The 16752-nt window shown below is 38.9% G+C and overlaps 1 protein-coding gene across 2 annotated transcripts; it reads left to right on the top strand.

Annotated features, from left to right (window-relative positions):
- Positions 1-8201: 8201 nt before the first annotated feature.
- LOC127657812 (oxidative stress-induced growth inhibitor 2-like) lies at positions 8202-16642 on the top strand. 2 transcript variants are annotated; one of them, XM_052146729.1, is made up of 5 exons: positions 8202-8462; positions 11120-11212; positions 12757-12893; positions 13003-13194; positions 13487-16642. In XM_052146729.1, the coding sequence occupies exons 2-5, from the start codon at positions 11146-11148 to the stop codon at positions 15044-15046; spliced, it is 1956 nt and encodes a 651-aa protein (XP_052002689.1). In that variant the 5' UTR covers positions 8202-8462; positions 11120-11145; the 3' UTR covers positions 15047-16642. The 2 variants fall into 2 exon arrangements, with proteins under 2 accessions (XP_052002689.1, XP_052002690.1); XM_052146730.1 differs by lacking the exon at positions 8202-8462 and having other exon boundaries at positions 13487-13578; positions 13762-16642.
- The last annotated feature ends 110 nt before the right edge of the window (positions 16643-16752 follow it).

Here is a 16752-nt window from a genome sequence, read left to right as displayed (position 1 = left end):
TCTGTCACCACAAAAACCCAGACTGACAAAGTGACAACATCCTGACACTACCTCCTCTCTAAGAAATGCCTCCTGGCAGGAGGATTTAGGTAGGGAACGAGGGAGGAAAGGAGGGTGGGAAGGACAGAATGGGCAGCAGGCTGCATGTCCAGTCCCTAGTGGCTGCTGCTCCACCTGTCCAGTCCCAAGTGGCCACCGCACAGTCTGCTGCCCTTCCTGTCCTTGTCACCCTCCTCTCCTCAGCAAATCGATCACATCAACGATCCAGTGGGAAAGTCTTTGCTTGGAGAGGGACATTCCTTTTTTGTGTCCTCCATAGCACACAAGAGCTGGTCTGAACTGGCAGGTGCACTCAACGTATGTGTGTAGCACTCACACAGGTCATAACAAATGCAAAGACTGTTCCTCAGCCAAATAAAATGGAGGAGGGAAAAATGCTTGAAAGTGAACCACCTGCGCTCTGAAGGGCGTGGTTAGAACCTTAGGCACATGGTCTTATATGGGTTTGACAATGCCTTTTGAAAGACCCAGACCAAACTCCAAACATGAATTGTCAACTGGCAGTGCTTGCAAATTACCGACCCATTTTACTGAGGCCAGAGCCAGCAGTAATGCAGTCTTAAGAGAAAGCACACACAATTCAACAGAGTCCAGAGGCTCGAAGGGGGCCCCGCAAGAGCTTATAGGACCAAAGTTAGTCGGAACTATATCTGGGTGAGGGGGGTTCAGCCGCCATGCTCCCCTAAGGAACTTTATGATTAAATCCTGTTTGCCTATAGAGGCACGCTTTGGGTGCGTGATATGCAGCTATAGTCAGCACATAAACTTTGAGCCCTGCGTCCTCTTGAATCGCTCTTGAAGAAATGTGAGAATTTCAGATATTCTCTGGGTCATGTGAAAAGCACCAATTAGTGAACACTTTCCATTTCAGTGCATAAAGGCATCTCGTAAAAGGAGCTCTAGCCTGTAAAATGGTGTTCATAACAGACCACGTCAGTTCTGGCACGTTCAACATGCTCCGTTCAGGGGCCACACATGCAGGTTCTACAGCTTGGGCTGGAGATCCCTCCTTAGTGGTGTTTTCCATGGAGGGCCATCCAGAATCTCTATCTTTTCTGGAAACAAGTACTGACTGGGCCACTTCGGCACAACCAATAGAATCGTTTCTTTGTCCTCTCTGGAAATGAGGAAACATTCATCAAGGTGAGATTTTTCAGGTTCTTTTTGACCACCCTAGAAAGGACGCAAAGCATCTGTTTGTCAGTGTCACATGCACGCTCCTCATCCTCGCTGGGGGAAGGAGCGGTGTCAGACTCCATTGACATACGTCAGATGTGGCAAGATAACATCATCCCCAGCATCAGATACGGCGAACGCAATGAGGCCGTGTGCTCCTGCAGAGGGCCCACGCTCGTCAAACACATACTATATTGGCATAGAGATTGGCGCATGGAGATTTAGTGGCTTGCAGAGCATGAGGTGCACGAGGTCCACCTCAAATTCATCCTGCTTGACCTTGCAGCCCCTCCGTGCCTCCTGTGATCTATCAGGTGTCAAAGAAGTGTCAGGATATTAGTAACATGGAGAAGTAACTTATCTTCCCATAAGGCCTGCACCCCTGAGTCTTCTCTTTACTATTGTACATGAAACTGGTGTTGAGCGGGTAGAATTCAATGAAGCTGTCAGCTGAGGACATGTGAGACATCTTTTCTCAAACTAGAGACTCTGATGTATTAATTCTCTTGTTTAGTTGTACATCTGACCTTCCATCTCTTTCTGCCCTTGTTAGAGCCAGTTGTCCTTTGTCTTTGAAGATTGGAATGTACACCATTGTATGAAATGATTGACTGACAGGTTCCTAGAGATAGCTGTTTTTTTTGTTTTTTTTTGCCATTTTTTACTTCATTTTGACCTTAAGACATGTCAGTCTATTGCATACTGTGGCATCTAAAAAACAAACACAAAGACAATGTTAAGCTTCGTTTAACGAACCAAATAGCTTTCAACTGTGTTTGATATAATGGCAAGTGATGTTCTAGAACCAAATTAGCAATTTAGCATGATTACTCAAGGATAAGGTGTTGGAGTGATGGCTGCTGGAAATGGGGCTTGTCTAGATTTGATCAAAAATAACTTTTTCAAATAGTGATGGTGCTGTTTTTTACATCAGTAATGTCCTGACTATACTTTGTAATAAATTGAATCCACTTTGGTGAAATAAAGTACCAATTTCCTTCTGAAAAAGCAAACTCTGTACATTATTACAAACTTTTGGCAGCCAGTGTATATAATATAATACAATATAGCAACAGCAATAAAGGATACTCAGGCCGAAGTGCTGCATGGAGCAAGTGTGTCGCTGAAGTGAAGATCTGTTAACCAACGAAGCGTTAGTTGGTGAGGTGTAGAATGTCCGACAGAACACTGCAGGGGAGTGGAGATTCTTCTAAGCTTGCAAAGATTCCGTCCGCTAGCGCGTGTATTTCGATGGTGAAAAATGCAGAGGGCTTCTAAAACGAGAGATGAGTCACTATCTTGAATGGAGAAAATTCTGAGGAAGGGTGTTTGCGTGCCCGCTTTTGTACCAGACAGCTTTGCACCTAAAAGGGTAGGGCTTAAACACCATAGACAATTTTATAATTGCATTGTGCCGTTATTGCAGAAGGGGTTCAACTAGGTCATGTAGAAGGACACTCCCAAAGCGTCAGCTTAGTGACACAATGTCAAGTGAACTGAATCCTAAGGGAACAAGAAACATATGTATGTGGCATAACAACCAAAATGTTTTTTGTTTTGTTTTTTTAATTGCCAACGTTACTAACCTTCTGGAAACAAACCATACTTGTTCAGGTCATGCTGAAATAACTCCCCAAATCAGAAATTGCTCTAAAGTGACACGAAACCTGTTTATTCCTTAGTTAAAGTGCAAATGATTCTGCAACGCTAAAGTAAAGAACTAACTACATGTGTTCTTCCGGAAACATGGCAGTGGGTTTGGCTACAACAGTTGTCCATTACACTTGTCTCCATCTCACCCAAGATGCAACGTATCACAATCATAATCTTCATCATCTTACTGTTATAAAGTCTTTACAGTGACTCTGGTCACAGCTCTTTTGTCTGTAGCAGTGGGCATGATTCGTCTGCCAGCTTTTAGATACGACTCTCCACGTGACACACAATAAAATGTCAACTTTTACATATAGACCTATTGTAAATATTTTTGGGTTCTCAAATAATTTTGATAGTTTTTTGAACAATATGATCCTTTAGACCAGACTAAATGTTCTTATTTTCATCTATCGTTCAACAAATATATGAGGAGACTTTGTTATAATAAACATCTAACAAAATAATTTAATTCTTTGATTTTAAAACAACAGTTCACCCAAAAATATTTATTCTCTCATCATTTACTCACCTTCATGTCATCACAGAGGTGTATGACTTTCTTTCTTCTGCAGAACACAAACAAAGATTTTTAGAAGGATATTTCAGCTCTGTAGGTCCATTCAATGCAAGTGAAAGGTGACCAGAACTTTGAAGCTCTATAAAGCACAGAGGCAGCATAAAAGTAATCCCAAAATACAAGAAGAATTTGAAAGTGGAGATTTACAGTAAAAAAGGACTTAAATATTGATTTGTTTCTCAGCCACACCTAGTAGGCTATATCGCTTCTGAATACATCAATCTAACCACTAGAGACTTATGGATTACTTTTATGCTGCCTCCATGTGCTTTTTTTGAGCTTCAAAGTTTTGGCAACCAACAGTCACTTGTATTGATTTTTTTCTTTCCAGCAAAAGAAAGTCATACACATCTGGGATGGCATGAGGGAGAGGAAATGATCATGATCATTTTTATTTTGGGGTGAACTATTCCTTAATTGTAAACAGTACAAAATAAGTTTATCATGTAACTCACTTCTTTATGCTCTACCCAGCGTGGGGAAAACGTGAACAATAGTAGGCGAAACATGAGCTATGAGTACTTCTGTTCAACAAATTGTAATTTAATTATGTTCTTAATCTCAGCTGGTTTAGTGTGAGTGGAATGAGCAACAATACCATGACGCTTGAACCGTGGGCGCGCAACGCTTTAAAGGTCCTCATAAGTCGTAAAAGACTGCTTGAAGCCAATTATTCGCCTCAGCGGTATGAAAGGAAACAGAGGTCTTCAGGTCAGTCACTGGACAGAAAAAAGCATCTGTAACCACTTTGTAAGTCAATGTTTTTTAGTCATGTTTTTGCTTTTCTTGGTTAATTATCAACTTATAAACTTAAACGTTAAAGATTAGTAGGGTGTTGAATTAATTTATGTTTTAAAGATATACAACAGTTGTCAACTAATAACAGTTTTGACTACTGATTCCAAGGTTTCCAATGGAACGAATAATGGGATTCCTGTACGGCCATTGGAGGCATTTTCTGTCACTGTGTCTGCTGATGCTTGCCGCCGCATCACCATCCTCTCTACCCAATCTCGAAATGTTGAATTCCGAGGTAGTGGCCGGGGGCAGGGATCCAGGTAGATTGGGCGAGATAAACCGTGAATGCTGGGATGCGTCGTCACTGGCGGTAATACAAGCGCGTAAGTTGCGCGTTGCGGATACCGTTGGTGGGCTCTGGGACTTCATGACGTACTTGCGCGAGTCTCATCAACCCAAACATCAAGACATGTTCATGCAGCTGGCACAGGTCTTTTGGGAGCGGTATGTGGACTGTGTTCTCTCCCGCGCGCATGGACTGGGCAGAAGGGCGCCAAGGCAAGAGTTCATCAGCATGTTAACTTATCAGTCAAAAGGGGTAATGATCTAGTTAGTTTGAGGTGTGTAACTTTTCAAGTCTGTCAAAATGTAAAAAGAGAATGTAAGAATTGTATTTATGTATGTATTTACTTATTTATTTTTGTGACTCTCGTCTTTTAAGCTGCATCTATCCAAAGTAAATTTGCTATATAAATAAATGTCCTTTAATCTGTTACAACGGTACATTTGTCAGACATAGCACATGTGAACAAAATAACTGTAGGCTGTTAAATTGCTTATTATTTAAAAAGAATATGTATATACAAATACATTACAAATGTCTACCACTATAATATGATTTATTTTAAATTCACAGATGAGAATATTTAAATAATCAACGCACACATGCCATCACCAAAGAAAATGTGCAATCTAGTGGCATCTTTGAATAGGCTTCACTTTATAGATTTTATTTATTATGTCAAATGGGAGCTGTGATAAAAACAAATGTAGTCTATTCGTTTAAACCGTAATAGTTTGGATGGCCAGGATAAATTGACATACTACACCTGGGGCAACAGCACTGATGAGGAAAATTGCCCATACTCAAAATGACCCTTGAGTTCAGTGAGTCATCTGTATAAAACCACTACTCTGGCGGGTACCTGCGGTGCCAAAACAGTCCCAGACAATAAACACAATCAATCGCAGTTCTGCAAATCAACATCAAATTAACGTACGTGCTACCCAATTAAAGTCAAATACCTCAACCTCTAGCTTGTCCACACTCCACAGTGTTACAAAGTACACGGCGTGTTTACTAGCACTTTCTTTTACTTAATATAGTCTATGATTTTAGAGTATTTCTGGGCCATTATTTTCTCTTTTTTTCAACTAATAAATACGTGAGTAGTTAACGTTCAATTTGTATGTTCTATTTTTAAATGTGATTGAAAATGGTAGCCAAAGAAACGGTGACCAGTCACGGCACCTCAAGATATAGGCCTACATTTTTCCTCTCGTCAACGCATGTCCAATGTGGTAAAACGATTCCTTACTTTTCTCTAAAAGAAAATAAAAGTCGATCGAAGCGTGAGAAGGCTGTGTTGTACTTTAAAATTGTGCTTATCAAACTTCATCAGTTTATTACAACTGCCTTCCTGATATTCTATATCCTGCATTGCCGAAGTAATGGTAAAGCAATTCCTAGGTGACCTGAAATCAAGAGCACCCAATGACCCAGTCTAGCAAACTCAAACTATAGGGCAATGACTATGGAGTTATAATTGTGCCACAATTCTGCATGCACAAAGTTATATTTTGAGCACGCAAGATGATATTATGAGTGCACAAAAAGGTATTTTGCACGCACGTGAACTCAAATTTGTAAAGCGGTTTATCTTATTGCAAAGATGGATTCACTTTGAGGAAACAAAATTAAATGTTGCACTTGAATAAAGTTTATTTGAATGTGAATTTGCACAAAATTCTGAAATGTACGTAGGCTAACTCCACCGTTTTTGCGTGTGCAAGATCTCATTCGCTCATGTGCTCATAGCTTTGACTGCTTGTTTTCACAACAGGATCACAGCATTATAATGTGCCAGAATATGTGCCAGTTCTTTAATAAACATGTTATTTTGTCCACCTTTGCTGTGTCCTCTCAAATGTTTTCGACAGCCATGTATATTATAAATATTATGAATATTGTAAATATTGCCTAAATTAATATTCTGTTCTTGATAATAAATAATAATGATAATTGATGTTTGCATTTCAAAGCTGCGAGGAATCTTGAAATGTTCAGTATGCTGTTTTTATGAAGTTTATGCATTCTATCACAACCCTTCTGGTAAAATTGATTAATGAGAAAAATGGAAGAAAATAAATTACTAATTATGTCTCATGTCATAGTTTGGGGTAAATTAAATGTACAGTACATTGAACATCTTTTTTTTTCTTCTTTTTTTTTGAGACTCCAATAAGAGTACATAACTCCATACATAACCACCCAAGAGAGGGCGCTGTTACCCCAGCAAATTGATCAGTTCTCAACTTTTTTGACTCCATCACAATGGAGGTAAATGTGGCATATTTTTGGAGGGTTTAAATGCAGGAATGTGTAGCTTATCATTTTTAAAAAAAGCACTTACATTAATTCTTCTAGTAAAACTTATGCATTATTTTAGAAGAAAAGTTGTTTAAATCGTAATTTTGAGGCCATTTGGGGTTTATATGTGATACATCATCATGGCAACAAAGTTGTAAAAGTGGATATAACTTTACACAGAAAAGGTTAGTACCTTTTCTACCTTTAGTTGCACTAAAATCATGTTAACAAGCATACTGTTTATGTCTTTTATACTTTTGCAACAGTGGGTATTTTAACGTTTATGAATTGGCCTCCTTCACTTCCATTGTAATTGCCTCACTTATATACATATATATATTTTTTTTTTTTAAGGTTCAGTTCACCCAAAAAGGACAATTTCTCATCATTTGCTCACCCTCATGTCCTCCCGGATGCCGGATGTGTAGGACTTTCTTTTTCTGAACAAAAACTACGATGTTTAGAAGAATATCTCAGCTCTGTAGGTCCATTCAATGCAACTGAATGGTGGCCAGAACTTTGAAGGTCAAAAAAGCACATAAAAGGCAGCATAAAAGTAATCCAGTGGATAAATCCATACCTTCTGAAGAAATATGATAGGCGTGGGTGAGAAACAGATCTATATTTAAATCCTTTTGTTTTGCTATAAATTTCCACCTTTGACCAGCCCCAGCCAGTAGGTGGTGATATGCACAAAGAATGTACAACACAAAAAAAGAAAGAGGAAGAAGAATGTGGAAGTGCAAGTGGCAATTTATTGTACAAAAATGACTTAAATACTGATCTGAATCACACCTATCATATTGCTTCTGAAAACATGTATTTAACCTTTGGAGTCTTAAAGATGACTTTTATGCTGCCTTTATGTTCTTTTGGACTTTCAAAGATCTGGCCACAGAGCTGAGTTATTCCTCTAAAAATCTTCGTTTGTGTTCTGCAGAAGAAACAAAGTCATACTCATCCATTTTTAACATAAATGTTATTGTTGTTTAACAAACCAAGTCACTCAAATCTCATGCGAGTATAAGAAAAACAATAAAGATATTGAATAAAAGTCTTAAGGCGTTATATAGCTATGCTTTTTGGACATTGTTATTGCAATTATTAGCAGAAGGCGACAGCGAGGATTTATCTCTACATGCTTGAATCGAGTAAATTAATGATCGACTGAGTTTCCTCCCGTTTAATGGAAAAAGCGGACGGTGCTGAATCTGACTGATGCAATGTGTGCACAGCAGACTCCGCGAATCTGGGCTCGCTCTACATGCCTGCCGGTGCGGCACGAGGCGCAAATGATGCTGGATGCAGACTGACGCTTCGCAGCTTCTCCCACTTCTCAGAGGCTGCTGGAGCTGCTGGCTGAGTGTCACGTCGGTTTAATATTTTTCAGGTATCACTCATCATGACGTTATTCGGCGGTTACCCAGAAATCAGCTCTTAAAGACAGGATTTTTAAAGATAACTTGTCCATGTCATCCTGTGACTCGGCTTGGATCCTCCCACTAGGGATAGCCTACGGACTATTTATACAGCTCACAGCATCCTGAGCCTTCTAGAGACACGCTGATCTGAAAAGCAGAGAATCTGAAGATTTTGCACTTGGAGGTAAGAACATCTAGTGTCACTATAGAAATATGTTTATTACCATTCACAACACAATTTAGATCTAAAATGACCTAAATTATGCAAGAGTCATTACGCGCATCATTTTCTGTTTTCCTACCCGAGCTGTGCTGTCGGCTGAGATTCCACTTCGAAGGTTCTCATTTTAACACGTGTCTTGGTTCTACATTGTATTGTAAATATTCCCTTCTATGTGTAATGAAGTTGGACAGTTTATTGGTGGTGGACTGAAAGAGTTAAGAGGCAATAAAGACAAAAAATTAAGAAAGAATAATGAACAGACACGTTATAAAATTATGGTTTTATATTGGGAAATCGCAGCATTTTACATTTTAAAACATTCAGAGCAAATAATAACATTAATAATAATAATAAAATATATATCTTATATATGTATGTATGTATATATTTCTACAAGGGGGTGTATACCTTATGCACAACAATCAAACACACATGCTCAAACACACTTGCTCTAACAGAAACGTGTATGACACATAGACCTACCATCTAATTTTAGCTTAAATTTGTGAGGATTAAACAAAAACAAATGCACAACACACACATTCAACAACACTACTACCAAAGTAGCTATGACGGACCCATATCTGAGAAACATTGGAGAGCTCTTCTCATTTTAATGTATATTTCATGGCTTCATTGATCACACATGCTTACATTATGGCCTGACATGCACAGTATATTTGTGTGTAATGGTTTCTACTCTCACATAATGCAAGATTTTTTAAGTGTCAAGATTTTTAAATAACTTTGGTGCGATAAAAAGTGTAACCATTTGAACGTTTTGTTTCAGTGATGGAGGGGAAAAACTGTTGATTAAATTATGGTGAAATGTATTGATTTGTGGATGACAGAAATAATGTCTATCTATCATGCAAATCATTTATATATAAAAAAAAAAGTTTTATTGATTAATACTACCATTTAAATTTCACATTTATCGGCACTGTTTCTGTTAAATGCAAAATTTATAAACACAGTAAGGAACCATCCGTTGTGATGTGGTAGCCTCTTTTAACCATTCTTTTTGATAACAGGACACACTCATGAGTCTGAAAAACATTGGCCTTGTCTGTTCATGTGAGTACCCCTTGTGAATGTGGTTAAGAGACTGTTAAATGGGGCAGTGAAGTGGAAATGCCAGCTCCAAACCATGCAAACTCACCCTTCCACCCCATACACACCCCTGTCCCGCCATCCTCACCCCCAATTATGCCTGGAATCCTGTGCACTCTCTCTGAAAAGAGTAAACAACCAGGGTCAAAGAAAAACAGGTTGTGATGGGTGGCTGCAATGTGCAGACTGTCAGCATGCCAAGCCCTCTTTTTTTTTCTTTTTCTTTTTTTGAGGAAAAACATAAACACGGGCAGTGCGGATTACAGGCCAAACTGTGGTGTAATCAGGGGGGATTTACACTGTCAGGCTGAGACAATGAGTGTGGTCAGATAACAGTGCCTCACTTAATAAAACGGATTATAAATTACTTTTGTCAGGAAGCAGTGACTGTGCTAATACTAGCATTAGCGCAGCGGGAGGAGGGGGTGAGGGACAGTAGTGTCCAAGCAAGGCCATTTTGTTTATTTTTTGTGTACACAAAAGAAATTTTGCACATGAGATATGACAACCGGATAAGAGAAATTACATGGGTTGTTTCACTTTTAAAAAACATTTTAGTCATGTTAGAAAATGAATGGGCTTGTTTTTGTTTTAAATGTCAGTGACCTAAGCAACATAGCTAAGTTTACGTAAAATTTAAAAAAGAAACCAACACATTGTGAAATTGCCATTACCCTACCTAAAGCAGAAGTAACGTATATCTGCTATTTTTATATATTTTCATATTTTATTGTTAAATTAAAGAGATCCTGTAAGATTTGGCAGGATATCACAACTTACCATATGTTAACATATATTATCACATGGCTCTCTGAAATCTGGAATACTTGATTCTGACTGGTCAATGGCACCATCCGGCAGTCAGATATCGTTCTGTAACAACCACGCATTCGGGATTAAGACATATCAGAGCACACATCCGGGTTCTTTGAGGTGTCTTTCCTGCTTCTCAGATCACTGTGCGATTTCTACAAGTAAGATAATAAAATAATTTCAACTCAAATCAATTTTTCATGTGCATTTATTTATTTGGCAAGTTGTCTTGTAATAGGCTGAATAATGAGTCAGACTGCCATTTTAACAAACTAAATACCAACTGAACTCTTTCTTCTTTCTTTTCAATTTCCATGCAAATCAGTATTATATTTCCATGTATTTATTTATTTGTTAGCAGCCATGTAATAAGTTGGTTAATGTACAGTCAGCCTGTTGTTATATCAAAATAAAACCCTTCAGGGTGATACAAGACCCGATCACCTTAACTTTGTTTATTGTGCAATAACAACCGGCTGACCTTACAGTATCCCTTACTTAGCTGTGCATTATACAATTTACAGTATTATAACACGTTAAATGTTACCACACTCAAAGGTGACATTCTAAATTGGAAGAATTTTTAAACAAAAAGAGCTTCAGCTAACATCTGCATATGTAGCATTAATGTATTGTGCAAAGCTTGTACAGCCAACACTAATTTTGTGTCGATTGCCTTTTGTGTTTAATAGTGCCAGCTCTGATTCTGGCTGCCGCTATGCCCCTGCTGGAAGAAAGTTCCCTCCCGAGGGACTGTACTCGGACTGTGCCAGTCGTCATCATTGGTGAGTCATCAATGACAAAACATGTTATCAGATTCACCATAGCTGCAAAACAGGTGTTCATATAATCTATGCCCATGCTGATGACTCTTAGTACATATATATATATATATATATATATATATATATATATATATATATATATATATATATATATACACTGTAAAGCAGGGTTTCTCAATTTTTTAACCAAGGACCCCTTTCATAACCCCAAATTCTTCACGGACCCCGCCCCACCACCAAAACAAATATGATATTATTTACTAGAAGAATAAAAATGATCTCAGTGAGTTCCAATAAGGAACAGGAAGGAAGGCCAGGCATTGCTGTCCTTTTGTGTTCAGCTTCTCTGTGTTAAGTGTTTCACTTACATTTATGTCCATAGATTGTACAGCAATTTACTAGTGAGAAATACAACAATACAAACGATTCATATCAAAGACAGCACAAACAAACACCATAAAGTGGAAAGACAGTCTGTTGCTCAGTTGAGATTTTAGCGTTATCCACAGGATTAATCATCATGGAGAACACCGCAAAGCTCAAATTTTTTGTGAGAATAAAACATTTTCATAAGTAGACGTATTCCTACAACTCTCTACCATTCAGCAGCAGACGGGATGCAATTTATATTCACATAAATGAGAGAAAAAAAATAAAATAAAAAAAAAATAATATATATATATATATATATACACACACCGCATAAATACAATGAAATTACCTAATATTTACCACTATTAGACAGATGGTATGGTTAAAATAAGGGACACTGTGTGAGGAAATATGATTGTGTTTGTTGTGAAGCTGGATCATCAATTGTTATATTATACTAACTTATAATATGACAGTTGCATATTTTATCTAGCAAGATTAACCAAAATACTAATAATTATTTTTGGTTAAACTTGCTAGATAAAAAAATGGGGGCCTTGCTAAGCCAGTGCTTGTCAGCTGTGGATTGGGGGCCTTGCTAAGCCAGTGCTGATCAGCTGTGGCTTGTTAAGATTCACACTCACTGTGGTCGCTAACTTAAAATAAATGTTGTTTAACCCCTTCTTCTTTTTACTGGATGGAGCAACAGCTATATGTCTCAATGTCATCCGCAAATGTTTTTTAAATAATGTGTGTAAAGCTATATTCATTCACAAAAGGAGAAGTTGCTATCACCATGGAAATAGGCAGATTTCCCCACACTTAAATTTGTGGGCCAGAATCTACAACTTATAGCATATAAGGCTGTTTGATTATATTGTTCAAAACTTCTGTTGTTATGATGTATTTTTATAGTAGTTAATAGCTTTAAATGGAGTAGTTTTTTTTATTGTTTTTTATTACCTACTTGTTTACAAAATTGCTACACAATGTTCACAATTCAGGGATTTCTGGCTATTTGAAAAGGACCCCTGGGGGTCCAAGGAACCCAGTTTGAGAAAAGCTGCCGTAAAGGACATAAAATAATCATCATTACATTAAAAAAAAATGCAACCCATTTACCAATAGTTTTCAATACCAAAGTTATTGTTTCTGCCCTCACCCCTTTGCAGGTAATGGTCCTTCTGGTATATGCTTGTCATACCTTCTGAGTGGGTATACTCCTTATTTGGATGCAATGGCTGTGCACCCAAACCCCATCCTCTTTCATAAACTACAGGAAGCCAAGCAGCTTCCCATTACTGAACAGGTAATAAGGGAGAGGTGGTGCCTTATAAAGCAGACAAAAAGGTTGTAAAGTTTAATTTACAAAGAGTGAAATGAGCAATAAACCACATGTCTGTCATGTCCACATGTAGGATTTGGAATATCTCTCTGAGGGTTTAGAGGGGCGTTCAGGGAACCCTGTGGCAGTGCTTTTTGACACACTCCTACATCCAAATGCAGATTTGGGCTTTGAGTACCCCTCAGTACTGCAGTGGAGGCTGGAAAAGAAACACCACATTCCTCATCTGGTTTTGGGCAAAGCCACACCTGGTGGTGCCTGGCACGTGAGTGACTTTTTTTTTTTTCAGGAATGGTAGGGCCTATGATAATTCCTGAACTTGTAACTCTCAGCTTTCAGAGCTGAAAAGACAGTTTCATTATCAAGAATTAAAAAAAAAAGAATCTTTTCTAACAGCAAAGTAGTTTCTGAGGTATTGGAAGTTGGCATACCGTCTCAGGTTAAGGGAGTGGTTTTGATTTTGTTACATTGTGAACACTAGTTAGCAGAGACAAATACCATTCATGTTTGTTGAAATGTCCCTCATTAACAATGTCATCTCTCTCTTGTCTCTTAAGGCAATGGAGGGTTCAATGCTGACAATAAGTCTTGGGTTATGGATGGAGTTACCAGGAGTCAACTACAGAGATTTGTCCCCAGGGAAGAGAAGGTATGTACTAAGGATGACAACAGCAAATATGATGAAGATAGCTTCCATTAGCATGTTTCAAATGTCTTTACACAAAGGATATCCAGAAGATTTATGGGTTTTTCTCAAACACAAAAGAATATCGTCCAATTTTTACAAGCATGTCAGAAGTTCTCAGATTGATTGTGTGTGGGATTTTTACAGGGGGGTGTCCAATGATCGAGCCACTCCAGAGGAGATATCTTCCTACTACAAAAACTATGTCAAGCTCATGGGCCTGCAGAAGAACTTTGTGGACAATACCTACGTAACCTCTGTACACAAACTCCACCGCAGTCATGAAAATAGTCTTGGGAATGAAAAAGGCACTGTAAATGGTCAGATGAATGGTGTCAAAAATGGGTTTGATTACTGCAATATGAACGGGACTGAGAACGGTCAGAATGGAGTGCTGAATGGGTTTAGTAATGAGTCCCAAAATGTAATGGAGAATAACAGTAGAAGGGGTGAGATTGGGGAAGATGAGGATGAAGATAAAAGAGGTAAAGGAGGAGTGAGAGAGAGTATTTGGGTTTCCCAAGAACTTTCACAGGGACTCTGGGAGGTCAGGGGCTACCAACAGCTCCATGGTGACACTCACATCCCATTTAGCCTATTTGCAGAGAATGTTGTCTTAGCAACAGGGGCATCTGACTCACCAGTTCGATTGGGAGTAGAAGGGGAAGATCTCCCCTATGTGTTTCACAATGTTCATGACCTTGGTGTTGCTGTTAGCTGCCACGGCAACCTGGGCCCTACTTCTGACCCCGTGCTGATAGTGGGGGCAGGGCTTAGCGCAGCCGATGCAGTGCTGTGCGCTCTGAACCAAAGGGTTTCTGTGTTGCATGCATTCCGTAAGCGTGTCGATGACCCAGATCTCATCTTCAAACAGTTGCCAAAGACACTTTACCCAGAATATCACAGGGTCTATCACATGATGTGCTCCCATGCTTACCCAGCTTCACCTGTTGCTAATCCTACAGCCTCTAGTCCATCTCTGTTTGCAGACTACACCAGCTTCCCTGAGCACTGTGTGCTCTCTTTCCAGCCTGACATGCACTGTATGATAAGGGGATTCAACGGTGTTCTAAGGGCCTTAAAAGTCTCTATGGTGCTTGTTCTGATCGGGACCTATCCCAACCTATTTTTCGTGAAGGAACAAGGGCAGTACCTCGGCTTGGATCCCAGTAGGCCAATCTCCTGCAGACAAAATCCCATCGACATAAATCCTTACACCTTTGAGTGCAATGCTGAGCCTGGGCTCTTCGCCATGGGTCCCCTTGTTGGTGATAATTTTGTACGTTTCTTGAAAGGTGGTGCTCTTGGTATTGCTAGCTGTCTGCTCAGGAGACTGAAACAGAGGATGAAGAAGAACAGGAAATTGATTGCCGAGGATGGAGGGTGTGGAGGACGAGGAAGAGTAGGCAGTGGGGGAGGAGGATTTGTCTAAGGGCACTAGAGGTTTTTCATGACTGGAGGAGCCTTGGGAATTTTTTTTTTTTTGTCTGTATGAATACATTTATTCAACTGTGAATACAATGTTCAACTTTCATACCACATTCAAATACAAAAATGAACAGATGCTAGAAGACAGAATTTCTTCCCAACGGTGTCTTAGGCTGTCTTACAAAAAAGGCATTCACAGGTCAGGAACAATGTGCCAATATTTAAGTCTTAATTTTTGGTGTAAATGGAGTATTCTATACCTCTTATTGTTGCATATATTGTCAGTTGCCTTGGTGTAACTTAGTTATCCGTTCTTGCAGAAATTACATAACAGACAGCGAATATCACATTCTTGATTACAGTGCCTAAGTCTAGGAGGCTCAAGGCTTAGCTTTTTTCGCTTGCCATTACGTCTTGTTCATGTTCGGGTGTTCTAGCTCTTCAAACTCTATGTGTTTCACCACAAGCCCTGATGGAGCCGTCTGACGTATGGGCAGTACGACTGCTTTATGATACTTTTTAGTACAGCCAACTCCAGGCACATGTGCAGATGATGTGCACAGACGTGTACAAGGAAACAGAAACTGGGCTGTGCGGACTGTACTGATTTTGTACGAAATTTATGTAATGCGCATTATGTGCGAGACGCAGTGGCACGCAAAAATCTTAAGTGTATACTTACATAGCCTTCACAATGAGCTATAAGAGAAAGCAATATCTAAACGAGCAGATACATTTCAAAGTACCAGTTCTTGCAAATTAAGACTGCACAGAAGTTTTAATGTGAAATGCTGATGAACGCACAATTAATACGCACAAAGGTAATCATTATTGCAAATGGTCTTAACCCAAATCTCTTAATTGTCCTCATTAAATTATGTCCAATTGGATTTGTATTGTAATTTAGAATAACACTAAATACAAGAAACAACCCTTTACACAGAGCTTCACAAGCAACCAAGTATGCCAAGCGGGCTCCTAAGACAACTCTAAACTGTAGACTATGTGTGATAATGTAGAAGGGCTGATGCCATGAGATACTACAGCAATAGAGCCATGATCTGGACTTGACAAGGCATGTCTTTAGAGGGATTACTGCAAAAGATGAGAAGGGACAAAAGGGGAGGTCACATTTTAAGAGCTGGACTATGGATCTTAGTATAATATTCCATCAAACAAGATTCAAACCTACCTTGTTCTTTCAGTAACCCAAGACAAATGTGCAAAAGTGCCAAACCACAGAAAGAATTCAGTCCTTCTTAGTGACTGTGTTGTTTTTACGTTTAGGCAATTTCTAAACTAGATCATGCAGAAATCTGAATGTGTTCAGTTGAATTTATAACCTTGTTCTGGAGCACAGAATTCTGTATAATCTAGCAGGCTTTGGAGATATCACTCTCCAAGATAAGACGTTCTTGCAAAGAGTCCTACTAACAGCATCAAACAGTGACTCTCATTATTTGAAACAACTCTGTTGTGCCAAACAAATGTAAGGAACATTTACATTTTTTACATCAGTCATTCATCTTGTCAATTTAGACAGCTGCTTAAGTTGTAATTCTTTTTTGGTGTAGTGTCACTTGAGAAGACTAAACCTGATTGATTGAGTAGTAACTTTTAAGACATCAACTGGGCTGTAATAAATGAAGTCAGCAGTCCTTTAACTCAAAGAATGGTTGATAGTAAGAACATGAAGCAAGCAGCTTCATA

The sequence above is a fragment of the Xyrauchen texanus genome, chromosome 17 (assembly GCF_025860055.1).
Source record: "Xyrauchen texanus isolate HMW12.3.18 chromosome 17, RBS_HiC_50CHRs, whole genome shotgun sequence".
NCBI lineage: Eukaryota > Metazoa > Chordata > Actinopteri > Cypriniformes > Catostomidae > Xyrauchen > Xyrauchen texanus.
The sequence above is the reverse complement of the archived record's forward strand: the minus strand, read 5'-3'. Positions and strand labels throughout refer to the sequence as shown.